Consider the following 24896-nt stretch of genomic DNA (forward strand, 5'->3'; position numbering starts at 1 on the left):
TCGTGAATCTCAGTTATGGTGTTAAAGGTTTATTTTTTAACCATAATTAGAATAGGAGATGCGTATATGGAATGAATTTTAGTATTTTCCGAAGGACAGCATTAAATCAGTGAGTATAACCGTAATGTGTCGAAAAGTCGAAAGCAAACATCTGACGTTTACAAATCCGATGCTGCATTGAGTGTTTGTCAGAATCAAATAAACACGTATTTTTTCAATCCGTGAGATAATTATGCCGAGAGCTGTTTTGTAAACGAAAACTTTTGTGAATTAAACTTGTGTTCTATGTGATCATCCAACTACAATCATGTCTAGACATCGGAATGTGCGCAACGCTGTCTACGATGGTACGTAATGGTACCGAAACTGGCCTGCACGAGAAGGTAAAACAACAAATGTTCTCCACCAACAGATTACGATGATGACGACTATCGATATGGCCACTCGGTCGAAGATGATTGCATCTCGCCGACGGATGCACAACAATGGATGTACGACCGTGCCAGGGGTCAGCAAAGCATGTCCGAGTTCCTTGCGAACAATCGCGATATAGAGGAAGAAGATGATGAGGAAATCGCCGTGGCAACCGCGGGCACCGCTCACAAGAGACGCGACTCGGAGGTATGTACATGGTGTACGTGAAGTTTGCTTCGCCTATACGGTTGACGAGACCGGCTTTCGTTCCGTAGTGCTACCAAATGCCAGAGCTCAACGATGAAGACCGTGCCCGGTTGCTGTCTTGCATGGATGAAATCAGGGATATTATTGGCGACTCGAGCACCGACCGGCAGATGGTGGAGGCAATCATGAAGCACGATTACGACTGCAGCAAGGCATTGGACGAGATACTGAACAGCAACAAGACACCTCCGACGGCCGGCAGATCCGGTACCAAACTAACGAGCGAGAAAATTGAAAAAGGTGAGATTACTGGCGCACTCACGCATACACTGCTAGAGATACGCATTACTTGTCCTGCATTACGCCACATGACGTTGAACCAGTCGCAAATGTTGCGAAATTTAAAAACAATAATTGAGCACCGTGGGTATAGTTTGGATCATTACTCCAATATTGAAAATATTGTGAGCCAAATACTGTGATTTATTTTATTTGTATAATGGTCGAAGTCCGGGTTTTGTTCGTCATGTCGATACTGTGTGACAAAAATGTTTATTTTTTGTTTTTAAATTTTTATACGTCGGTTAACTTGTTCGATCCCACAGTGCATGCAATGTATAAATTGACCTCCCACGGGCGAAACACGCTTCGTTTTCTAGTGAGCACGCGAGCGAAGGATTCGCTTCGCCTACAGCGCAACTTTATTAACGTACGTTCATTTTAATTTTATTTTTTCGGTTTTGTCGCTCCCGCTTTCAACTGACGAATCCATCCGGATGGGCATGGTAATTGGATTGCTTACGCAAGGTAAGACTTAAAACCAAGCACTAGTACACTAGGTTTAAAGATGCCGTTGCTGAATTCACCACGTTTTGCTTTGCCCAAGGTGCAGTTTGGCACCGGCGGTAATTTAAGTGATCTAGTGAAACAACGAATGAAGCGAGAAGCAAAACCAGAACCATCTGACAAATTGTCGGAAGATGAACAAAACACCGACGATGATGAAGATGAGCAGATGGCGTTGAAAAACAAAAACTGCCCACCACCTTCGTCTGGTGTGCTTGTTTCGCCTCCTAGTATCAGTCATCTCGACAAACTCTCCTCCCTTTCGATTGGGTCTGCATGTACATCCTCAGCGATATCGACGTCGGTTGCGAAAAAGTCTTTCTCAAACCTTTCGGATTTAGCCAAGCATCGTCTCCAGTCCCAAGGAACGCCTCCCACATTTCCTTTCAGTTCGTCTCCCGCTTCCTCGGCGGGAGCCCATCCTCCGTTGTTTAAAGTGCCCTTGACATACGGTACACAGCCGAAGCAAACGGCGGAGACCAATACGGCAGGAAGCAATCCAAGCAGTCAACTGCTTGTAAATAGTGGATGGATAATGGATTTAAAATCGGCTCTCATTAAAAAGAGACCCGATTCGAAGCACGCTCGTACGAACGATCTCACAAGGGGGGCTGAATTGCAAGAAACTATCAAGTACGGTTTCATCGATTGCGATCTTGAGGAAACTATCAAACCAACCATCGATGAGTATTGTACAATCGATGCTAGCTCCGTGTTGAAAAAGGATCTTTCCACCCATCGGACAGTGATAGCCTCGACCATGGGAACGTTGCTTACTATTCGTTACCGAAAGCGCCAGCTTCCGGTGCATGTAATGCACAAGTTTCCGAAGGCAACTACTGTTCATCCATTCCAATTTGATGTACCTTCACCGGACGATGTGGTGCTAGAACATATTAAGAGATTCCGACGATGAAAGATACATTTTAAGCCGTAACGATTAAACACAGATATCATCTACTATTGGGTGCAGTTGTACATCCCACTTATATTTATTATATTCTGCTTATTTTTTAAGTCTGTCATCTGCTACTGGGTAGAGTTTAACCGTTATAGATTTGCAAAACATCACAATTTTTAATTCGACGAATGGTGAATCAACATAAGTTCAACCAGATCTTTTGCTTACTTTTGATTGTATGATAGTTTTTTTAATTTTCTGCAAGTTACTTACGTCACTGCTACGATTTTATAATAAAGCAGGTTTTAATAATCGATAGTATTAATCTCACTTCAAGCCGTTCCCGAAATCAATCAATCGTGTTTATGCCAAACAGTGAAGAAACCAGGAACCATATTTTATTATGTATCCACAACATTTGCACCACATTATTTTATCAATCCAGGTATTGGGGAGCGATTGCTGGAACGGTCGGAAAAGAAGATGCAGACGGCATCGCAGAATGTACCAACCGTCATTGCAACACCGGCACCGGAGACAAACCTTCCAGCGCGTCCATCTATGGCTGCTTCGACGGTCGTTGTAACACCGGTGGCAAGGAAAACTCTCGGTTTCGAGATCAGCAGCCCACAGGGACAGTCGCCAAGCGTTTCTGGGCGAAACACTCCCGAACTCGGGTCTGACGAAGGCAAACTACAACAGCTGCACAACCAGTCGCTAAAGTCGACCCCGAAAGAACCAGTTCGTAACGCGAAGGAACTGTTCACTAAAGAGCGCGGTACAAGGAAAGAGCATATTCACATGGTTGTGATCGGACACGTCGATGCGGGCAAGAGCACTCTGATGGGTCATCTGCTGTACGACACGGGCAACGTATCGCAGCGTGTCATGCACAAGCATGAACAGGAAAGTAAGAAGCTGGGGAAACAAAGCTTCATGTATGCCTGGGTGCTGGATGAGACGGGTGAGGAACGCGAGCGGGGCATTACGATGGATGTTGGAAGCACCCGGTTCGAGACAGCAACGAAAGAGGTATATTTTTTCACAGTTTCTACAATCACTGTAAGACGTTGGTGATTTAGAGTTTGCGTTTTCTTGTTTCAGATAACACTTCTCGATGCTCCAGGACACAAGGATTTTATACCGAACATGATTTCTGGTGCAAACCAGGCCGACGTTGCGCTGCTCGTCGTTGACGCTACCCGGGGTGAGTTTGAGACCGGATTTGAACAAGGTGGTCAAACCCGAGAACATGCCCTGCTCGTGCGATCGCTCGGTGTGAGCCAGCTGGGTGTGGTGGTCAACAAGTTGGACACGGTCGGGTGGTCCAAAGATCGGTTTGATGAGATCGTGAATAAGTTAAAGGTGTTCCTTAAGCAAGCCGGCTTTCGCGACTCGGATGTCACGTACGTTCCTTGCTCTGGTCTAACGGGTGAAAACCTGGTAAAGGATCCGACAGACCTTGGCTTGATTCAGTGGTACAACGGTCCTACGCTACTGAAAGTTATCGGTAAGTTATAGAACTGATTTTAATGGTTAAATATGAAAAGTACAAGCTAACAATAACATGCTGCTCGGTTTCAGATACTTTCAAAACACCTGAACGTGCAATTGACAAACCCTTCCGTATGTCGGTGGCGGACATTTTCAAAGGGACTGGTTCGGGCTTTTGCATATGCGGTCGCATCGAGTCGGGCGTCGTGTGCATCAACGACAAACTGCTCGTCTGTCCCAGCAAGGAGCAGGCTGTCGCAAAGAGCATCTTCATCGATGAGCTTCCTCAGCAGACTGCTTTCGCCGGCGATCAGATATCGCTCACGTTGACCAACATCGACATCAGCAACATCGCCGTTGGATACATTCTGTCCAGCATCTACCACCCGGTACCGCTGGCCACCCGCATTTTGGCCCGTATCGTAGTTTTCAACATCAAAGTTCCGATCACGATGGGTTACCCGGTGCTGTTGCACCACCAGTCGCTCATCGAACCGGCCACCATTCGCAAGCTCAAGGCCCAGCTACACAAAGGCACCGGAGAGGTGGTAAAAAAACACCCGCGCTGCTTAGGCAACAATTCGTGCGCACTAGTTGAACTTGAATTTCAACGCCCCATCGGTATGGAGCGGTATGCGGACTTTAAAGATTTAGGACGAATTATGTTGCGTGTGGGAGGCGTGACGATTGCCGCGGGTCTTGTTACCGAAATTATTAAGTAAAGCGATGACGATCCAGCCCGAATTATTTTCTCTTGTTTCAGGATTGTTTTTCACTTTTTTTTATATTTGCTGAACTCCATGTGATGGAATAAATTATGAAACAATGGCAAATGCAGGTGGATACCCTTGACCTTGATCCGAAATGAAAAAAAGTTGCTAAAAAGCCTTCAATTCCCTCGCACATTATGATTTATTGATTGTAATTCTAAGACATAAGGAACATCCGGTAGTAATTTGTCGCTTATAGAAAAAGGCTTACTTTGGAACAAAATTATACACGACGATTTCATAAGATCCGCTTCCTCCAAAAACGTTTTCCAGGATGGCTTTAACTTTCGTCCACTCAAGACCGTCGATACCGCATCCGATGCGAGGCATAGCTAGCTTACCGACACCGTTCGCGGCCATGTGGTCCTTCATCGCCTGCAGGGACTTTGTCAGATCGTCGTAGGTCGGCTTCAAATTGTAAGTTTTTTTCGTGATCAGATAGTACACGTACCGCTGGCCATCCTCCAGTACCGCAACACCACCGACTCCAACATGTTGTGCTTGCAGTTCGTTGACTTTTCCGTAGAGCTGCTTAAATTTGACGGCAATGCCGGCTCCCATCTTTAGATCTGCCGCGACGCAGTGTGCCAACGAGTGATCCTTCGGAGCACTGAAGAGGTCACCTTCGATTTCACGAACGCAGTTTGCCATGTTTGTTGATGCGCCAAAAGTTGTAGTTTTAAAGAACGTCCTTATCCCGTATCGACACGACGGTGACCATGTGAAGCGAGCTACTGCTGGACAGGCAATACGAGCAGTAGATGTGATAAACATCATGGAAGTGTGCTTCCACCGCCTGGAAGCTTTAGGAGCAGCTGTTTGTGAAGTGAAGGCAAATTTATACAACGTCAATCGCAGTAACCAGAGCTAATTAAAGGTGGGCGTGCGATGTAGGATTGTTTCAATCAATTTCTTTAGATTTTGTGAATAAATTATGTGGAAATGGCAAAAAATTCATTAATGATTACCTTTATTTCCATCAATAGAAAAACCAAAAATATTTTCATGATTGCATCCGTCCATTTAAACATGTTTTGGTCGAATTGTCAAGGTGCCGGTCGTTGAATGTAAACAAATAATTTGGTGCATCATTTTTCGGCTCAAGAAGCAACGCAGGTTCTTGTTTGATCACGAAACCGCTCTTGATCCGGCAAACGAATAAATGGCTTCCGTTAACTTGATATCCATTGAATCGTTTAGCTCCGAAGATCCGGTAATAAAGGTGTAGGTTTTGTTGAATCAGCCATTTCTTATGCTAGCATCGTTTCACCAACAGCACTATCCAGCATCAAATCTTCTCAAAGCGGGCAACAAAAAATGGAAATGTCGCGAGGCAGGAGAAAAGAACGCCTTTGTAGTGATTCGTCTAGAGGAACCGGTTCGCATCAGTGGCATCGACATCGGAAACGAGCATTCGGCGTTCATCGAGGTACTGGTGGCTCGCAGCGGTCCAAGCAATCCCGACTTCACCGAAATACTTCTTAGCACCCGGTTCATGGGCCCGGTGGAAAGTCGAAACTCTACCTCCCCGAATGGGGTGCAGATTTTCAACAAATCCACGTTGGTTCCATCGGCGGCCGATGATCGGTGGGACCTGGTGAAAATTATCTGCACACAGCCTTTCAATGCACGCGTCAAATATGGGCTCACATTCGTGACCATTCGCACTGCCAGCGGCGAAAGAAAAGAGAAAAGCCTCGTCCCCGAGAGGTTTCAAAAGCAAATCAAGGAAGAAGCGGAAAAGCGACACGATTCGAATGTGATCAGCTTCGGACGATTCAAACTGCGTGAGGATTCACCGGACTCGGATGGTGGGGAAGCAGCTGGCGGATCGCTGAATGTGTTTGCTCGATGGAAGGAAAAGCTAAAACCGAACACACTCAGTGTGACCACTTCCGTCAGTGCGTTGATGCGCGATTCGGTGACACCGGAAGCAGTGAAGAAAAACGTTCCCACACCAGGGAGTGTACGAAGCGTGAATACTCCGCGTCCGAAACCCCAGCGTTTCGATAGCAGCGATGAAGATGCGAATTTACACAAAGGCAAAGATAAACCGAAAGCGAATCGTAACAGTGTCGCCGTACTGTACGACGAAGAAGACGAAAAGCCGGACAACAAGTTTAATGACAGTATGGCACGCTATCAAACTGCGGAACAGAAACAAGAAAAGCAGAGAGCTGGGCCCAAGGAGGCTGTTGTTTCGAAAAAATCTTCCAAACTACACGATGTATCCTCGTCCAAGTTTAGAGAATTCCTCGACCTAACCGGGCAATCGATGGATCGCGATCCCAAACGAACGGAGGAGAAAAATAAACCAAAGGTGGTTGAAAAACCGCCCAAGGCTTCTCATTCTTCTCCGCCTGCAAAACGAATGGAGGAAATTAGTAAACCGAAGCAGGTTGAAAACCCGCACCGACCATCCTATTCTTCTCCGCCGTATGATAAAAACAAAACTCCCGTGAAGGTATCTACGAATGTGCGTACACCAGCTTTGCCGATTGAAAGAGAGTTGGTACCGAAGAAAAGGTTGTCTTCACCAAGCCCAACTAGTAAAGGTTCTGAGTCTTGTTCACCATCGAGTAAAAAACCGAAGTCTTCTTCACCTCCGGTAAAATCAGACGAAGAGGTACTAAAACGTGTGCAGTACAAACCGTTTGGAAGACTGCTTGAAAATGTGGTGCTGGTTATAAGCGGAATACAGGTGAGTTTTAACGGTGTCAAATAATTTATCGTTAGTTCGTTGGTAAATTTGTTTCAATTCCTCATACATAACGCCAATGTTTGTGCATTTATATTTTATTGCTCATCATCAGATGATGTGTCAGTTGCGATAAGGAATGGAGGATTGGGAGATGAATTGTTTGGAAAGTTATCATTTTCCTGGTTATTTGTTGCCCTATCTGCATCACTTCCAATGCTAGCATCTGAGTAGTCTACCATCATAGACTGCTGTGAACTACCTTCAGAGTCAATAGTCCACAGCGTTATTAAACTCGAAAATTTTACGGTTTTGGCGCTCTTGCCAGCTTTGCTGCTCTGAGACGATTCGGTTGGATACATTTCTGAAGGTTCGACGTGTTCGAAAGGTCGCAAAAGTTCGTTCAATCTGTAACACCCACCGTTCAGGTGAGCTATCTGCGTCTCCACGAGTTGTTCCATAACTTGCTCGGACAAGGGAGTCAGTTCAATATCGGTTAGTTTTTCAGTGCCTTTCAAAAGCACGTATGCCTGCAGTTCTCCCAATGTGCATGCTGTTTTGCGGGAGAAGATAAATTATATTTTTAGATAAACATTTCTGGGACGGGTAAGACATATCCTGTGTACCTCTGTTTAAACGGAATGTATAATAAGAGAGTCCTTTGAGGAAGTATCGGTAAAACTTCTTCGGTATTATTTGAATCTCAGGATCACTCATTTTCGAATAATATACTTTCTACCGTGCCTACTGGATTCAATCTAAAACTGCTTAAATAACCAACGCTCACTTTGTCTGATAGAATGCAGGTTACAAATTTGGAGAATAATTTCATGAATTTAAATATGCCTGCAGAATCCCGAAAGAGGAACCATCCGTAACCAAGCACTGGCGATGGGAGCGAAATACAAACCGGACTGGGATTCTTCGTGTACCCATTTAATGTAAAACGAACAGTGAACTATTTCCCTTCAGACCACAATTTTCAATGATTTCATTCTTACAGATGTGCTTACAAAAATACACCAAAGTACAACCAGGTTCGAGGGAAGGGGAAAATAATAAAAAAAGAATGGATCGAATGCTGCTACAACAACCGGAAGCGTTACTCCTGGCGTAAGTTCGCAATCGATACCGATGAAGCCAATGTATCCGATTCGGAAGATGAGATTGTAGATATTACTAAAAAGCCACCCGAACCAGTGTCCTCTACGGACGCGAGAGTGGAGGATCAGGACGATGATGTTGTTGAAGTAGAAGAACCGGTAATGCTTCACGAACTGGTTGAGTCCGATTCAGACGATGGGGCTGCTCGTGGCACCCGCGTGTACGATGTGAGCACAGAAGACGAAGGGGATGCCAATGATGAAAATTCGAATAATGAATTTTTCAAAGATAAAACGTTTTATCTGGACTCGGAACTTGCAGCCGTTGATGTTATCAAATTGGAGAAATACATTCACTCCCATAATGGGTATGTTGTTATGGCGTGGCAATGCGAAGGATTGGATTTGCTTATTCGTATTTTATATCTTTTTAGGACTCTTTCAAAGGTCCTGCAGGATGTGGATTATGTTATTACTCGCCAAAAGCACAAGTTACCCCCCAGCAGTAAGGCGAAGTTAGTGAAACCGCTATGGATATATGAGTGTGGCGAAATGGAATGTCTCATTCCCATAGATCGATATCTGGTGTAGGTAACACCGATTTGTTAATAAACGCATGTTGATTTATTGTGACCAATCGAATCTAGAAATCAGCGATCGAAATAATAATAAAGTGATTTTTTATTCAAATGTAGCACTTGCGCAATACTGTCCCGCACTTAAACGATCATTTCCAGCTCCCGTGCGTACATTATGGCCTGCTCGGCCAACTCTTGCGATGGTATCGGTTCCTTCGGTTTGGCCAACTCATTGACAAAATGATAGAAACCGTCCGGGCTAAGCTTCCAGCCTTTCTTTTCGCCAAACTGCTTCACCTCTTCCTTTGTCTTCAGGTTTAACCGTTTCGCTGCCTCCTGCAGTGAGATTCGTTCGTATGAGCTTTCCAAACACACTCCGATCTCGTTGCGGACCGTCTGCAGTAAGATGTCGATGAAGAAGTTATAGCTTTCTGCCGGTACGTTGCCCTTCGCTTGGAAAATCTTGTTGTAACGTCCTTCCATCACGTATTGCTCCAACGCCAGTGGATGTCGGATAAAGGGATTCGTTTGGATTATGTCAGCGGGCAAAAGCTCTAGTTCGGTATGAAACTCGGCAACACGGTTTTGTGACAAAAGAAAGAGCAAATTTAAACCCAGCAGCTGATACTTGTTCTTCGATTCGCCAATAAGGGTACTGCAATGCAAGTAAAGAAAATACCATGCAGCTTAGTATCGGATCCTAGGAATAAACTAAGTTCACTTGCATGCTTACTTGTAATCATAGTAAAACCACTTCAACTGCAAGATGTAACGCTCGAATGCCGGAATATTTTTGGTAGCGATGCTGTACTCCACTCCGATTTCCAAAATGTCCCTAGCTATGAGCAACTCCTGCTGGTTCGTGCTAGCATTCCCGGTAGGAATGTACGACATTTCCACGAGGGCAACCTTTAAAAAAGATTAGGGTTTTCCATTAAACATTGTGTTGCACAGTTTACCATACGGCTTTACCTTCAGCTTGTCCAAAATTGTACCACAGAGCTTAAGATTGATCGGAGTCTTGGTCCACTCCGTTTTAAGCTGTTTGTATTGCGCGACCGTGCTTTCCATGTTAATTGTTTGCCTAACACGATTGTTTAGTAGAAGAAGGGCTCTAGACCGTCGATTGTTGCCTTTTGTTCACGGTTGAAATAAGTTTCAATAATCGACGATGAAATGCTAAATCTTAAATGTCATTTTCGTTAGTGTTGGCATAATTGGGATCCAGAAGATTCGAAGACTCAATCCCTAGACGGTTTCTAAAGATTCGAATCCCATTTGATGGATTCTAAAGATTTGATTCGGTCAGATCAACCTGTATTCCCAGTTATCTTGATCAGATTTGATTTTGAATTGGATTTGGATGCTACGTTAACAAATGATATGAAAAATCGGCAAGTTAGAAGAGCACGCATGATATGACAGATTGGGATTCGGACTCGGAAATCCGGATCTCCGAATGGATTTGATTTTTCAACAATAATTCTCACTTCGTGTCGACTGGAGTTCCGACGGAACTCGTGTACCTGTGGGTTAATGGATCGGTTGAATTGTTCATAAAAATAAGCCCACCACTAGGACTATTCTTGTCAAAAGTTCATTACAGCGGCTCGCGTAAACTTGCATTTTTACAAAAGGTTCGTTATTGCATTTAGAAAATTTTGATTGTATGTTATTTCACCTAAAATACCTGTTGGTAAAGTTAAAATCGCTTTAAAACTTTTACTGATCTGTGTTGTTTATACATAATTAGTCCATCATTTGAAATTTCAAGTGGTTTACCTGTGCGTATTGTGCTTATTCATCTTAGAAACGGAATTTCCTTATTCAAAAATAAGTTTTATTTAATTTGAACATTGACTTCAATTTTTTGTAATAACTTCTAAACATTTTCAAATATTTTGAAGCGCCTTTACAGCGGCCCGTGACGCCAGAATGGAGGTTGGCGTCGTGGCCGCCATTTTGGAGGTGCGTCTATAACTGCGGTTCAAAGATACGCAACGTTGAGAATGTCTTGCAAAAGCCATCAAAAAGTGACAACCTCCGATATTTGAGCGTTGGTTTTCGTGAAGTGTATCTTTGCGCTGGTTTTTCTTGGGTTGATAACGCTTGGAAATTATTGCGAGTGCTTCTAAACGAAAGAACTATTGGCGAAAAATACCAATCATATGAAGTAATTGCTTCCATCGCTTTCGTTTTTACTACATCCCAATTTGGGAAGATTGATATTGCAGAGTGCTGCGGAGTTGGTGTGAAGCTTGCATCGCAGTGTGTAACTTAATATTGAAGCAGGTTTGGAAAGACTTATTTGCGACGCAAAACAGATGGTTCATGTGCATTAGTTTTTTGCAATCGATTGCAAATTATTTTTGCTTTGGTGGCGTAATAATATTGCTGCCCTAAATATTCGCGCGGGAAGAACTGCGTTTCTGGACCTTTGGAACAGTGAATACACTACACCTCTACATACAACAACATCAGCCTTTTACCAGCAGCACCACTACAACGATCGACGCCGCGAGGACCGGGTTTTATTTGGGAAACTGCTGCAATATCACTTGTGTGTGACGAACGCACACCAATGTAAAGGTGAAAAAGTCAAAATCCATCATAGTCGGCGGTGCTTTGTGCACTGCTACGGGGTTGATAAACAAAACAACCCTATTTAGTAAGTGTCGTTTGTTCCAGTTGCCACATTATTGCCCGGATAATCGCTGCCCTCGGGAGTTTCTGACGAAGTGAAAGTTGGTAAGTTTAGCTAGCTACTAGTTGGCCCGCAAAAAGCAGTGCAACTGATGTTTGCATCCATCTTTCCTAAGCAATTCCTGCAGTACGAGTGGCTGGCGTATTGACGTAGGCAGAAATAGACCCAGAATGCCTCGCATTAAGAAAAAAATGGACGCTTCCGTGTCCGGACCACCGCCACCGAATTTGTCCGAAAGTCTTACTGCTGGGCGATCCCGTCGTACGATTAAGCCGAACCCGAAGTACTTGAACGATGAAATGGTTGTTCCGCCATCCAAGGATGAGGAAGATTCGCTTGAGGGAAGCGATATGAGTGAAGGCGATTTCGAGATAGATGAGGACGATTTGGATCATTTAATCGTTCGAAAATCGGTGCCACCGTCGTCCACCCCGCAGATGGGTGGTAGCGTGCCGAAGAGACGTGGCCGTCCGCCAAAAAATCCGGATGCACCCCGCACGGAACCGGTGAAGAACCTTCGCAAAGAGATGATGAAAAAGATGGACGTAAAGACGATAAGTATCAGCAAATCGAGACACATGATGGCACAGATGATGCGTGATGGCAGACGTAAGTTGGAGATGTCCATGGATTCCGTTGAGTCAGGTGAGAATAGCTTATCTTTTTGAGCTGCGCATTTGTCGTTGTGTAAAAAGGGTTTTTTATTCGTTTAAAAATTTGGCTTCGTTATAGATTCGGCTGATTATATGGAGGAGGAGAAACTGGATCAATCTACCGACGACGCCGACGATATGCGTCAATCGCCGCAGAGTAATACTACGGTGTTTAAGAAGCACCTGGGAGGAAAGACCATCCTAGAGCGACGAGGTAGTGGCGCTACGAAAAGCACGGTTGGCATTAAAATGGCCGCTGGTACTACGGAGGACGACGAGGATGATGATTTTTACAACGACAGCGATGCTAAGACGAATCAGGCCGAGCAAGTCGTACCAGCGAAGCGTCCGGTGGGGCGTCCCCGAAAGCATCCCGTCAAACAGCAAACCTCTCTGTACAATCGTCGAGTGCTACTTCCGGGTATGAAGAATGCGAGCTTCGGGGGTCAAACGTTGAAACGAAAGGTAGCGGCGACTGATTCCGACTACGAGAGAAAGCACGAGTCGCAGCAGTCCAAGATGCTGAGGCGATCATACGGACTCAAGCATGTGAATTCGTCACAAAATCAATCGCAAGACACGGATACCGATGAAAACGAGGACGCGGAACAAAGCGATGGTAGCAACAAGCGCAAGGCTCAATTAAGGGAACGTTCGTTTGCGATGCTTCCTCGCGGTCCGGGGCGTGTGTCGAAGAATTCATACTATATGATGAACAAGAAAAAGCAGAAACTGTTGGAGGAAAGCCGCATGGGGCGACTCGGTGATCAATCGCCTACCATCACGTATGTGAGTGTGAAGGATATCATGAAAAAATCGAAAAGTTCTTCCGACAATCGGCGCACGGCGGAACAGGAGGAAGACTCGGACGGGGCATCGGAAATGGAAGAAGAAAACGTTGGCGAAAACGACGATTCGACTCAATCCAAAACTAACAACAAGCTAGTGGCTACCATATTGGAAAGGAAGAGACCAATTGCTATAGAAAACTTGCAAGACGTCAGAAGACGGGTGCGCCAAAGTGAGCTTCTCAGTCGTAAGAAAAAAGAAGTGACCGACAAGCAGCAACAGCAGCAACGAGTACGGGATTTGGGAGTATCGGAAATTCTTACCGAAGACGACATCGTAGACTTTGAAGATATGCTGCAAAAAAACATCGTTAGTGCTAACAAATCTTCGCGCGTGCCACCGGAGCAGACGGTAGTCCGAGGGCGTGGAAGACCCTCGGAAAACTCTCACCCGAACGCCAAATCCAACCTGTACAAAAGTGTTCGTGTACAGCAGAGACAAAGCGCCGGTGCAGCCATGGGCCTGAAGCGTTCCTCGCAGCCACCTCGCATACTGAACGCGACAATGAAGCTCGGCGATGGTCGCGCTTTATCGAAGCTTTCGGCCACCTCCGGCAACAACCATTACTCAATCGATCTGGCAGATCCGGACAACAACGTGAAACTGATTTCGTCTCCGGAAAATTCACCAAACAAACGGCAAACGGCTGGCGTAGCCACTGCGGGAGGAAATGTTATGCGTGTGCTAGGAAACACACGGCCTGAAATGGTGCGCGATAATCAGCGCCTGTCGGGAGGATCCGAATTTAGGAAAAAAAAGGTTACTTGCTTCGAGCGATGGTACGTGGTTAATTGTAGGTTCGCTGATACTGGCCCTAAAAAGCAATCCTTCGCACTGTCAATGATTGGGCTCGGCAATATCGCAGCCAGCATCAAGCTTCCATCCGATGAGTGGTCATTACGTACCGTGCTCGAAAAACGAAAGACGCCACCAGCCGAAGGGGATGAAGTTTTCTCTGGCGAAGTACAGGACGATATGATCGCGGAGGACGAAAAGCCGAACTACGAACCGCATCGCATCATGTTCCGACGCAAGGCGCATTCGCCGGGACGCTTCAACGTGCAGTACGATCGGACGGTTATCTTCCGACACGATTGCTACTCAATCAACGTTGATGGCCAAGCCTGCCGGCTGCTTGCGTCACCGGTGATACTCGAATCGGTCGAAGATATTGAAGTGCTGCTGTCCATCGTTGACCATATCGATCTGAAGAATGGGTGCGTCGAGGTTATACCTTCACTGCGGGGAGCACCCGACTCGATCGCCAAGCGCACACCTATGGGAGGCAAAGCTGTTGCTGTGTAAATACTGGTAATAAACGACCATAAGAACAGATAAGACAAACCGATGCGAAAAAGGTAATTGAAGTTAGGTAGGTTTAAAAAAAATAAATAATTGTACTGAAAACAACATTCAAACGTAATTGTTAGCCATTGTGACTCGTTAGACTTTGCCTTCAACTTTAACTGGCCTTTATCAGTACTACTGTGCAGTGAGTTTGAATCAGATGCACTCGTTGGTTTTTTTGCACACAGAACCAACCTTAACGATACATGGATGAGACTGAATACATCATAATAGAAATCATGTTAAAGTTTGATCCTTTCTTATTTCGGTAAAAGGTGATCAATAAATTTAAAACCATTTAAAACATGTCATGAAAAAGGACACTTAAGTAAATCAATTGTATAAGCACCTTGGCCCTCACCATGACGTCATCTCAGGCTAGAGATGCCAACTTCTGTCATCAAAAAATAATCTAAAATAGGATTGCGAATCCGGCACATAGTACCTCTATACACCTTGACAATCAGCCTCCTCTGATCTGGAAACCCTATTGCATTCAAGGCTTAATTATTATTTGAAAATGCATAATTTTAATGTAATTTCCTTTCTTCAACCTGTTTATGTCTTTCAGATAAAACAAACTGGCAACTTCGAAGCTTCGGTCGTTAACACCGTGTTTTAACTTGAGCGTCCGGTTGGTTTAATCTTTTCTGCCCTTGACGGTTTAATGGATTGTGCCTGTGCGATAAATGTACATCGAAAGATGGAGGAATACAGCATTGAAGCTTCTTGTATATGATCTATGAATTAGTTATGGCACTACACAACCAGCTGGTAGATCGAATAATGATTATTTAGAATGCAGGTGTAGCACGTACACATACTAATTGATAGCCAACTCGTTTTTTGGATTTTATTTCATACTCTGTTAAATGACTTTGATAACTATAATAAAAGTGAACAGAATGCAATACAAGAAAAGTATATTTTTGAGTTTTTTTAATTCACTTAAACTTTGACGCATTGATTCTCCAGTGAAGATAAATCCTCGCGCAAATCAATATCTGCGGCCCTCGGGAAGCTCGTCTGAGTGCCTGGTTTTTGAACGGAGCACGCAGCAACCCGATTGGCGGCGGCGATACACCACGCCAAATCGGCTTCAGGATTTTTAGCCATAAAGTGCGCCAATGCGCCTATGAATGCATCACCGGCACCCTGACGCGATCAGAGATGAACATTCAATCCGTGTGTGTCGATTAGATAACAGATAAAAGGGTACTTACCGTAGTATCAACAACTTTGTTCACCTTCACCGGCTTTACGTGAACGACCTCCGTGTCATCGGGGCGTGCAAAGATGGCTCCCTTTTCTCCGAGTGTTATGATAACCGTTTTACATCCGAGTTGCCGCAATCGCAACAGTGCCGTCTTCGCTTGTCTACAAAGGAGTTTGTAGAGGAACAGTTAGGAATGGTCCGGTTGGTCCGTAGCGTTGGAGAAAATTTACTCAATATCGTTGACTTCCTGCATATCCGTTAGTAGCGCGGCTTCGGTTTCGTTCACGCAAAAGATCGTTGCCTTGGCTAGAAGTGATCGAGGCAGTTGCTTTTCTGCCGGTGCAGCATTTAAAATTGAGATTCCCTCAAATGCGCTGAGGGCAGCCATGGTTCCTTCCAGCGGTGTTTCTAGCTGGCAGACCAGAATACGCGCCCTTGCGAGAAACCCTTCGCTCGATTGCACATCCGCTGGTGCGAGACATTTGTTTGCACCGGTCACGATGACTATTTGATTGTCGCCGTTATCGGCAACGTTTATTTGGGCGATGCCGGTGCTTTCGCCTGGCACAATTGCGACCCGTTCCACGTTGACTCCTTCGGCAGCGAGTGCATCCCGATATGCCCCTCCCCAAGGATCATCACCCAGCTTGCCGATCATCGCCGTTCGACTTCCAAGCCTTGCCGCCGCCACGCACTGGTTAGCCCCCTTGCCACCGTTGCCCGTGGCGAACCGGGTTCCGTGTAGCGTTTCGCCGACCTTCGGCAACCGCGGAACATAGCTGATGTAGAAGAAAAGTGCACGGTTTTTTAACCAGCACACAAGATCGACAAAACAACGGCGTCAACCGATCGCAAACCTTATGAAATCCACTATGCATGATCCAAACACCAACACGTCGAGGTCGGACGAGGACATTCTGCTTCACAATGCACTTTAACTCAACCGCACTACGGTGGAGCAAATAATGAACACTATAGAGAATACCTTACAACGCGGCAGCTCTGTTTGTGAACACTTCTGCTTGTTGAGCAAACAGCTGATAACGCTCTTTAATTTCCTTGTCATAATTCCATCGGATGAGATTCCTCCGATGGGAAATCGTACCACATAACAAAAAAAAAACAAAAAAAACGCACGGATTTTGTTTGCGGATACCTCGGCACTTATTTTTTGCTTTCATGCGACACGTGAACTCGCGAAAGAAACGCGAGTAAAACTTTTTACGGATACAGAGAATAAGTTAGGTAATAAATAATTAATATTATACTACGCCATGCAAATAAACAACACAGCATCGTGAAAAAATTACAAGCATTTGTTTATTACACCACACGCCGCACGTGCGGCGATTAAGGCGGTGTAAAAATATGCTGGTGTAATTGGCGAATAAATTTAAATTGTTTAATTACAAATGTAACAATACATTTTATGTCTTAAAAGTATAGCTGAAAATAGTAGTTATTTAAAGAACTCTGAATCGGGATATAAAAATTACATTACGTGTTCATGAGTATATAAAATACATTTTTTTAATTCAATTCGACTGTAATGTACCATGGAGTTCAAGTAGATTTGTAGTAGATAGCGTTTTGTTTCAAAATAAAGGCATTTTAGGTCATTTTGTTCTTTTAAATAGGACTGACCTGTTTCACTTGTTGCGTTTTTCTACACTCTGCAGTACCTTTTCATCAATGTTGCACAAGAAAGTCCAATCCAATTCTACCTTTCGATCATAAGGGGCACTGATTTCATGAAATATGTTGTTGAAATTTAACCTCTACTGACGACCCGGTTGACAGAAATTCAAATTTTCTGCTGCTGTCATGTACTTCCAGCAAGAGTCCCAGCAACCTCCCAGCAAGTCAAAATTTGACGGATCGCCCATGTATTGCCGCACACATTTGCATTGGTTTGCTTGGTGGTGTGGGTGAGACTAGCTCGCGTGTAGGTGTGTGTGTGTATGGTATATTCTACGAATGTGATATTTTCTTCTACCCGCAGAATGCTGCGGTGAAATCAAAACATTTGTTTTTTGAGAATTAAGTCATCGGATGTTTATTATTCGGATATTTGCGATCACACTGTTTTCTGACTTACCAGTGTAGAGTTCCGGCCTCTGCAGTGGACTTGCCGTCCCAGAAAGATCCAATTCTTAACTGCATATGCGATCCAGCTCATGCACCATTCGACGCATTCTTTAGCTTTGGTTTTCATTCCTAAAAGTAAAAAAAAGTTAGAATGTTACTGATTTAAAGTACCTAGATTTCCATCATTTTCATACGTTTATTAGTTTGTTCTTACCTCAGCAGTATTAATGGCACGATCATAACGCTTGATGCTCAATGCACTTGCGCCTGCACTCTGTGATTGCTATGACCAGAATGCGCAAATACATGATGCTGTGGTTGCTCCAACAAGAAACACACTCACATATCTCAAATACTATTCGTACGTAAGTACGTGCCTATACGCGTATAACGACACAGTAAGCATTTGGCGATAGTTTGGTGTTGCATGGTTGCAAAGGATAGAATATACATAGGACGCATTCGCACCTTTTCTCTCCCTAAGAAAACGACCAACGCACACATTCTCATTTCTATTCATAGAGTTAAGGGGGGGAGAAGTACAGATTTTTGGATGCGGGGACCCAAAATCAGGGTGAACTGACATTTGTCGTCAACCGGGGATGATTTCCTAGTTAAAACATAGAAGGATTTTTAAATTTCCCGTTTGAACGGGAGGAAAAAGGCAGCTTTAAGTATAGGGTTCGAATGCAAATATTTCGTACAACATTCGATCCAACAACTATTTATATATACTTTTTGGCCCTTTTTAAAGAGTTATTTATAATACTAATCCAGTTACAGTGAGTTTGCAAGGGAGCAGGAAAACATTTGCACCAATTGATTGATTTTTTTCAAATTTTTACAAATGACAATGAATTGCTGTTTGTTGAAAAGGGAAAACTATAGGTTGGTTTATTTCTGGCGTGCCGTATGTCTTGTCGGAGCACATTTCAAGCTATAGATCGTGGCCGCTTCCGCAACGTATCACTATCACGGACTGCGAATGCTATACTGAACTCTGTTGTGGGCTTGCGCGAAGTGTGACGTTCAGTCACTCGAGCAAACGGAGTGTTGGATAATCAGTGTTTTGAGTTTGTCCTGACTATTCACCAAGCGTACCAAAATGATCCGGCAAATCCTGCTGAAAAACGACATTCTGGTAAAGCTCGTGGCTGCCAGAACCTACAGCCAACCGGCGGCACCTGCCGGTTCAAAAGGCTCGGGATCTCCGGCATCTCCCGCAGCACCATCCGGAGATGTTCCTGGGCTGAGCTCGCGGTGCGTGCATAAGAAGGACGGTCCGGTAGGACCGGGTGCTGAGAGGAATGGGACCTACAAAGTACCGGAGTACTTTAGCTATGACCAAACAAGCTACTTCGAAGCTGAAATCGAGATGTCCAAATTTCGTATTCCGCAACCATCGGCCAAGAACTGAGCAGTTCTGTCCATTGTTGATTGTAAATAAGCACAGAAGCGTTCAATAAACCGGATAGTTGAAAGTTTATAGTTTGAAGAATTTTGGACGGGTCGATTTGAAGGAAGAAAGAAAAATCTGTGTTCGATGTATGGAAGTGCGGAATGAATGAGGTAATGTTGTTGTAATTTTGTGTTGTTGGATTTAACATTTAAAAAAAATTAATATTTCTGACATTTTGGCAAGCTTGTCAAACGTTGAAGTGCATTTTAACCCCCTCCACCCCAACGTGACACTGTTTTGACAACCCGAGGTCGCAGTAGACTGCGTAGCAGCGAAATCATTGTCCTGATAAAATCGAATTCCTACTGTTCTAAGTGCATTGGAAGAATTTAAAGTGTTATCGAATATACCCCACGCAAAATACTCTTCGCACAAACTGCAGTTAACCGAAAAGCGCCATGACGAAGATGGATATTCCATTGAAAACCAAATCCGACGCCACGGACACCTTCATTCAAAACGAGAAGGACGTTGAGGTGAGAGTACGGGCTCCAAAGCGAGTGCTACATTTCAGCGATGGTACGCTGGAAGAGTACAGCGACGATGAAACCGATCAGGTGGATCAAATTGAGGCTGCACCAGTTGATGAGGTATGTTTTAAACCATGGAAATTGGCACCATTTTCCATAAAAGGAGGGGTACTACGCAACCTGCTGCTGCTGATTCATAGCAACGGCGCGTTGTTTATTTTCACGGAAAACATATTGACTAGTGTTGGCAGAATCGGGATTCGGAAGATCCGAAGACTCGATCCCTAGACGGTTTCCAAAGTTTCGAATCCCAACTTGACGGATTTTAAAGATTTGTTTCTATTGGGATTGGGAATTTGTTCTACGAACTACAGTCAGTATCCGACTTACGCGGATAATGGGGACCAGAGAAATCCGCGTAGGGTAAAAGTACCCATTTTGGCCCACTTAGGGAAGGGTCACCACAAAATAAATCGTTGCATTAATTGTACCGATCATATCATGACAAACTGGGTATGATAATGTAGAGTAGCTATCTAAGCATGCATTAAAATTCATATTTTTTAGTTTATTTGATGTTTTCACTGAAAAATTATCAATTTCCGAACACACTTTTTGTCGCTATTTTGGCCCGCTATGCTTCTATTTTGGCCCACCTGTGTACCAGTTTTGGCCCACCTGAAAAATGCCTTTTTTATGTGTTTTATGGTTTTAATAATCTTTATAATAATTTAGATTGTGCTAATAACTCTTACTTTTGTTAAATAAGTAAGATAAAATGTTTAGTTCGATATTTTAATTTCCACTTTTTTCCAAGATCACCGGATTTTCGTTTAGACAATTTCTGACAACCAGCTGTCAGTGTCAAAATGCATACAAATTTCGTTTCAATCGAAACCAGATTTCCTTGCATCTATTTTGGCCCACTTTTGGATCGAAATTAAAATTATTTCTCGTGCTCTAAAAATTCAAGTAACGTTTTGATAATTCCTAAAAACGCTCAAAGCTTTAGAAAAACATTACTTCAGAATTTTTTACGCAGTGGTTGCTTATATCTCAAGGTGGGCGAACTATCCGCCTACGACATGGTTTTTTTGAAAAAGAGACAGCTTCGTAGTTTTAAGCGATTTTCTCTACAAATGTTGATGCAATCGCCTCCAAATTTGGTATTTAACAAGAATAAATTGACCTCAACACTAAAAAAAATGTTAGGAGGCATTTTTATTTGAAATCATTGAAATAATTGATCTTCTTTCTAAGTGGGCCAAAATTACATACGTGGGCCAAAATACCCTCACTCACCCTATCTCGAATTTCCGCGTATCTCGAATATTGCTTGACACATAGTTTATACTAGGAGGTAAGAGATCGAGCTCTTGTGTACATGTATCATAGGATAGTCAATTTTTTTCTTTGTCCATTAATATGAATGCAATGCAAGCGTATTCAAACAACATAAAATGCAACAATCGAAATAAACAGCGTAATTTATGCAAATGCGTAATTTACATATTTATTCGTGTGGTTGTACATCTCAGGAATTTAAATCGATGTAATAAACCCAATCTACTGTCAAATTTTGAAAACCGCGTATCTCCGAATCCGCGTAAGTCGAGAACCGCGTAACTCGAGAACAGACTGTATAACTATTTAATGCCTCAGTCAGTTTCAGCAACAGACCTGTCAATGAAAGGTCTTTTGAAGACAGATAACTCTGTACAACAAAGATTCTTCTGTAATTCTTAGTTTATGATAAATAATTGAATGGGGCGTAGGTACAGATTCCTTTGGGTTGGTATTTTCTGCTGAAACAACAAATTTGTTAATAACTTTATGATCGCTAAACCGATTTGAGCATGTGACCCGGTCTAATGAAAAGTCTTTTCAAAACACAAATTTGTGTTAAATAAGGTTTTTCTGTCTTTTCTAATTTTCGAGAAAATCAATTGTGTGCACTATTTCGAAACAAGGTACTCAAGCCTCGGAAACTCAAGGAAAATTTGTTTGCTTTTCAAAGGATGAAATAAACTACGGATAACGTCATGATTTTGAATACAATAGATTCAGGCGAGCAAATAACAAAAATCGCAATAAAATCAAGGGGATTTTAAATTAAAACTCTGAACAGCACTCACTAGGCATCATGCGGTCAATGACCAATGGTCACCAGGGGGCGCTGTTGTTAAAAATAAATTGAATTAAATCCAACAAATACGTAACTTTTTATTGCAGTCCAAATTAAAATGGAGCGAATGGATGCGTTACAAAACATACAAGCTTGGAAGCACCGTCCTTGCCGGGTGCGATTACGTCGGGGAAGGACTTGCGTCGTTTCTGGGCATAACTACTCCGAAATACAGCTACGAAATTGAAGAATTCAAGCGAATGCAAGCCGAGCAGGAAGCCGAAGATCGGGCGATTCACACGTTTGTCGAACAAAACCGCCCTCATAACGGAGACAACAGTCATACTATTGCACAGGGACCAAGCGGAACAAATGCTGATTCTTTGGGGAAAATGGATGTAACCAGTACTGAAGTTTGCACAGAAAATGAAATTCAAAAATATTAAAACATCACACACGATCCTAATACTGAGGATTATTATGACCAGATCAAACTACCGAAATTGTCACTTCATCGAGGAATTTCAAAGTAGAGTGTGATGTTATTTGTAAAAAAAATTATATATACTAAGAACTGTACCAATCGTTTTCCAACAGCTTTGGAGGAAGGAAAATATCAATGACGCTAAATCAAGGATTTATTTATTTATTTTATTGAAATAAGCACGTTTTATAGTTTAATGCAAACGTGTGAACACTTGGATAAATTTGGCTTTCTACTGTCAATTTTTCGGACACACAGAGCTGTCTTTCCGAAATTGAATACTATAATTTTATGTCTCATTGCATTCACCAAGGATTAGTATGTAACATAAGTTAAATGAACTGCCTTTTTGGTTTGAAAATTTGCTTAAATATAGTTGTAAGGAACAAAATTTCATGAAATGCTCGACCTCTACAAAGGGAAAATTTATTGATTATTGTGGAAATAAAAATTATTCAATGAAGTGATTAGTTTTGTCTAACGGATTTAAACTGTTCGCAAGATAACAGTTACTAGAAAGGTACTCTTGCTTGCCCTGCGTTGCCTGTTGTGGTCGCTCCACATTTGCTCCCCATTCTCCCGCTGTCTGTGGAACCTATTTTCAAAAAGAAGTGTATTTCGTATTTGTCGATACTGTATCCGAAAGGTAGTTTGAGGACCGAATTTGTAAAATCAAAAACCTATTTCTCTTATGCAAAGGCGTTGTGATCTCAAAAGATGGCAAGCCGAGAATCCGTGAACACATAGGATCCGCTGTAAAGGAGATCGTGCGGTTCTTGCGGTTTCACTCCATTTATCAACGTCATACGTGTACGCGGCCCTGGCCACTGCCATTTTCGTGACCGGGGCACAATGGGCGGCAAGACACGGTGGGGCGTAGTGAATGGAGCACTAAAATGTACAAAATTGGAAGTCTTTCTCATGTATCGGTATGTGGTTAGCATGACCTCAAACCTCTCCCGGACAAAATGGAAAAGTGGTTCCACCGTCAAGCATGTCCAGCACTCTTCGAGGACACGTGGTCCGAACATACCCGCTTGCCCGAACATGTACGTACACCGTTCGCGTCGAAGTAGCCTGGGGCGACTTTGAAGAACGCATACGTACGTTCACCTGCGCTCATACATACAAACACACCCATTCGCAGGCGGATTGCGATTTTGGCACATAATAAATTATGTGTACCGCCAACCCCCGCCGGTTGCGGTAAGCACCTTCCCTCCAGTGCCCTCTTCCATTCGAGCTACCCGAACGGACATTTGTGCGCGCGTGTGTACATAAACCCTTCGGCTTGGCTGGTGTGAAAGGATATTTGATCCTTTTATATTTATGTGAATTCAATACCAGAGGGAAATGGTTGTCGAGGGAAAAGGGTACAGCAGCGCATAGGGTCGCAGCTGGTTGGCTCTTTCGCACACGATGTATCGCGATGTAACACACGCTTCTTCTAAGCATTTCCAGCATGCACGGTTGATCCTTTCCTCTACTATATGTTTTGTTCTCCTGTGTTGCCCGCCACTATCTCCCTTCGACGAACGAACCGAATGGATGTGTTTTCTTTCTCTACCCTGCCTCATATAATCGGCCTCAGATGTGGCCAAACATCCTCCGACTGCCGGAGGGACCCAGTTCCAGTTGTTCGCCGGGTTTCGATCGAGTATTATCAATATTTTTGTCGTTCCACGGAAGGATGTACGCTCCGTACATGCCTACGGCGGACAGGAGTGTGAGTCCGGTTTTGGCTCAGGGGGTGTGTGCTACCCTTCGATACCGAACATTAATCGGCCATTGCGTATGTGGTAGGTGGCCGTATGCAGAGCGGGTACGTTGCGCACTGAACGACCTCCGTTGTCTAGTGCACGCAAGGTTAATTAACATAAGTCTTTATTTATTCACCAAATAAATTAAGAGCTAGTTATTTACTCTCAAACATCGCTCGATGTGTTGGCCGCAGTCTGGACATAAGCTTTCTCGCTCACAGTTTTTGGGGTTAATTTGCATTGCTGGCGGGGGTGATTTATTTTGATCGGCTATGTACATGCTAGAGGTATGGGTGCTCTCTCGAATTGTAATGGACAGCGAAATACCCCAATGTCCAAGCTTTGGTAGTTTTCCGCCATTGCCAGCGTTTCCCACTAGCGGAAGGTGGTTCGACTCTGCACTTTGCGGCGGAGGTGGACGTGGAGCACATAAATCCTGTCGCATGTGTTGATCCATCGGACGTGCGAGCATGCATGTGAGGAAAAGCGAGACGAACCCATCGTGCCAATGCCAGCATTGTTACGTAACGCGCGCGGCCGTTCTAAGGACATTCGCCTCATCCAGTAAGGACACGCCCCTGTGCAGTGTGTGTCGTTTCGCTCGCACATATTGGCACACACGCATCCCGGCGCACTCCTTTTTGTTGTTGTTATCCTGTCGGTGCGCAAGGATGAGAACACTCACGCAAACGGTGAGCACTCACTCGGTGGCGGGCAGAATTCTGCGGAT

The 24896-nt window shown here is 43.8% G+C and overlaps 8 protein-coding genes across 9 annotated transcripts; 5 read left to right on the forward strand and 3 right to left on the reverse strand.

The window, feature by feature from the left end:
- Positions 1 to 251: 251 nt before the first annotated feature.
- Positions 252 to 4682, forward strand: LOC131283980 (protein HBS1). Its single transcript, XM_058312829.1, has 6 exons — positions 252 to 347; positions 413 to 621; positions 690 to 921; positions 2814 to 3400; positions 3473 to 3878; positions 3953 to 4682. The coding sequence occupies exons 1-6, from the start codon at positions 308 to 310 to the stop codon at positions 4582 to 4584; spliced, it is 2106 nt and encodes a 701-aa protein (XP_058168812.1). The 5' UTR covers positions 252 to 307; the 3' UTR covers positions 4585 to 4682.
- Positions 4683 to 4759: 77 nt separating this feature from the next.
- LOC131287625 (ADP-ribose glycohydrolase OARD1-like) lies at positions 4760 to 5374 on the reverse strand. The gene has a single exon (XM_058316689.1). It carries the CDS (start codon positions 5281 to 5283, stop codon positions 4840 to 4842), a length of 444 nt encoding a protein of 147 aa, XP_058172672.1. The 5' UTR covers positions 5284 to 5374; the 3' UTR covers positions 4760 to 4839.
- Positions 5375 to 5736: 362 nt separating this feature from the next.
- On the forward strand, positions 5737 to 9143 carry LOC131289258 (DNA repair protein XRCC1). The gene is made up of 5 exons (XM_058318475.1): positions 5737 to 5845; positions 5909 to 7333; positions 8183 to 8271; positions 8334 to 8801; positions 8868 to 9143. The coding sequence occupies exons 1-5, from the start codon at positions 5795 to 5797 to the stop codon at positions 9022 to 9024; spliced, it is 2190 nt and encodes a 729-aa protein (XP_058174458.1). The 5' UTR covers positions 5737 to 5794; the 3' UTR covers positions 9025 to 9143.
- Positions 9043 to 10201, reverse strand: LOC131289259 (26S proteasome non-ATPase regulatory subunit 8). Its single transcript, XM_058318476.1, has 3 exons — positions 9984 to 10201; positions 9745 to 9920; positions 9043 to 9666 (listed from the first exon to the last, which is right to left on the reverse strand). The coding sequence occupies exons 1-3, from the start codon at positions 10080 to 10082 to the stop codon at positions 9153 to 9155; spliced, it is 789 nt and encodes a 262-aa protein (XP_058174459.1). The 5' UTR covers positions 10083 to 10201; the 3' UTR covers positions 9043 to 9152.
- An 853-nt stretch (positions 10202 to 11054) lies between these two features.
- LOC131289282 (uncharacterized) lies at positions 11055 to 14837 on the forward strand. 2 transcript variants are annotated; one of them, XM_058318501.1, is made up of 4 exons: positions 11055 to 11600; positions 11681 to 11759; positions 11834 to 12360; positions 12448 to 14837. In XM_058318501.1, exons 3-4 carry the CDS (start codon positions 11886 to 11888, stop codon positions 14520 to 14522), a joined length of 2550 nt encoding a protein of 849 aa, XP_058174484.1. In that variant the 5' UTR covers positions 11055 to 11600; positions 11681 to 11759; positions 11834 to 11885; the 3' UTR covers positions 14523 to 14837. The 2 variants fall into 2 exon arrangements, with proteins under 2 accessions (XP_058174484.1, XP_058174483.1); XM_058318500.1 differs by having other exon boundaries at positions 11700 to 11759.
- Positions 14838 to 15402: 565 nt separating this feature from the next.
- LOC131287383 (ribokinase) lies at positions 15403 to 16743 on the reverse strand. Its single transcript, XM_058316427.1, has 4 exons — positions 16638 to 16743; positions 16011 to 16559; positions 15788 to 15941; positions 15403 to 15719 (listed from the first exon to the last, which is right to left on the reverse strand). The coding sequence occupies exons 1-4, from the start codon at positions 16694 to 16696 to the stop codon at positions 15513 to 15515; spliced, it is 969 nt and encodes a 322-aa protein (XP_058172410.1). The 5' UTR covers positions 16697 to 16743; the 3' UTR covers positions 15403 to 15512.
- A 2121-nt stretch (positions 16744 to 18864) lies between these two features.
- On the forward strand, positions 18865 to 19348 carry LOC131288093 (uncharacterized). The gene has a single exon (XM_058317193.1). It carries the CDS (start codon positions 18974 to 18976, stop codon positions 19283 to 19285), a length of 312 nt encoding a protein of 103 aa, XP_058173176.1. The 5' UTR covers positions 18865 to 18973; the 3' UTR covers positions 19286 to 19348.
- Positions 19349 to 19579: 231 nt separating this feature from the next.
- On the forward strand, positions 19580 to 22445 carry LOC131287901 (protein FAM177A1). The gene is made up of 2 exons (XM_058316994.1): positions 19580 to 19917; positions 22030 to 22445. Exons 1-2 carry the CDS (start codon positions 19726 to 19728, stop codon positions 22366 to 22368), a joined length of 531 nt encoding a protein of 176 aa, XP_058172977.1. The 5' UTR covers positions 19580 to 19725; the 3' UTR covers positions 22369 to 22445.
- The last annotated feature ends 2451 nt before the right edge of the window (positions 22446 to 24896 follow it).

This window comes from Anopheles ziemanni, chromosome 3 (genome assembly GCF_943734765.1).
Source record: "Anopheles ziemanni chromosome 3, idAnoZiCoDA_A2_x.2, whole genome shotgun sequence".
Classification (NCBI taxonomy): domain Eukaryota; kingdom Metazoa; phylum Arthropoda; class Insecta; order Diptera; family Culicidae; genus Anopheles; species Anopheles ziemanni.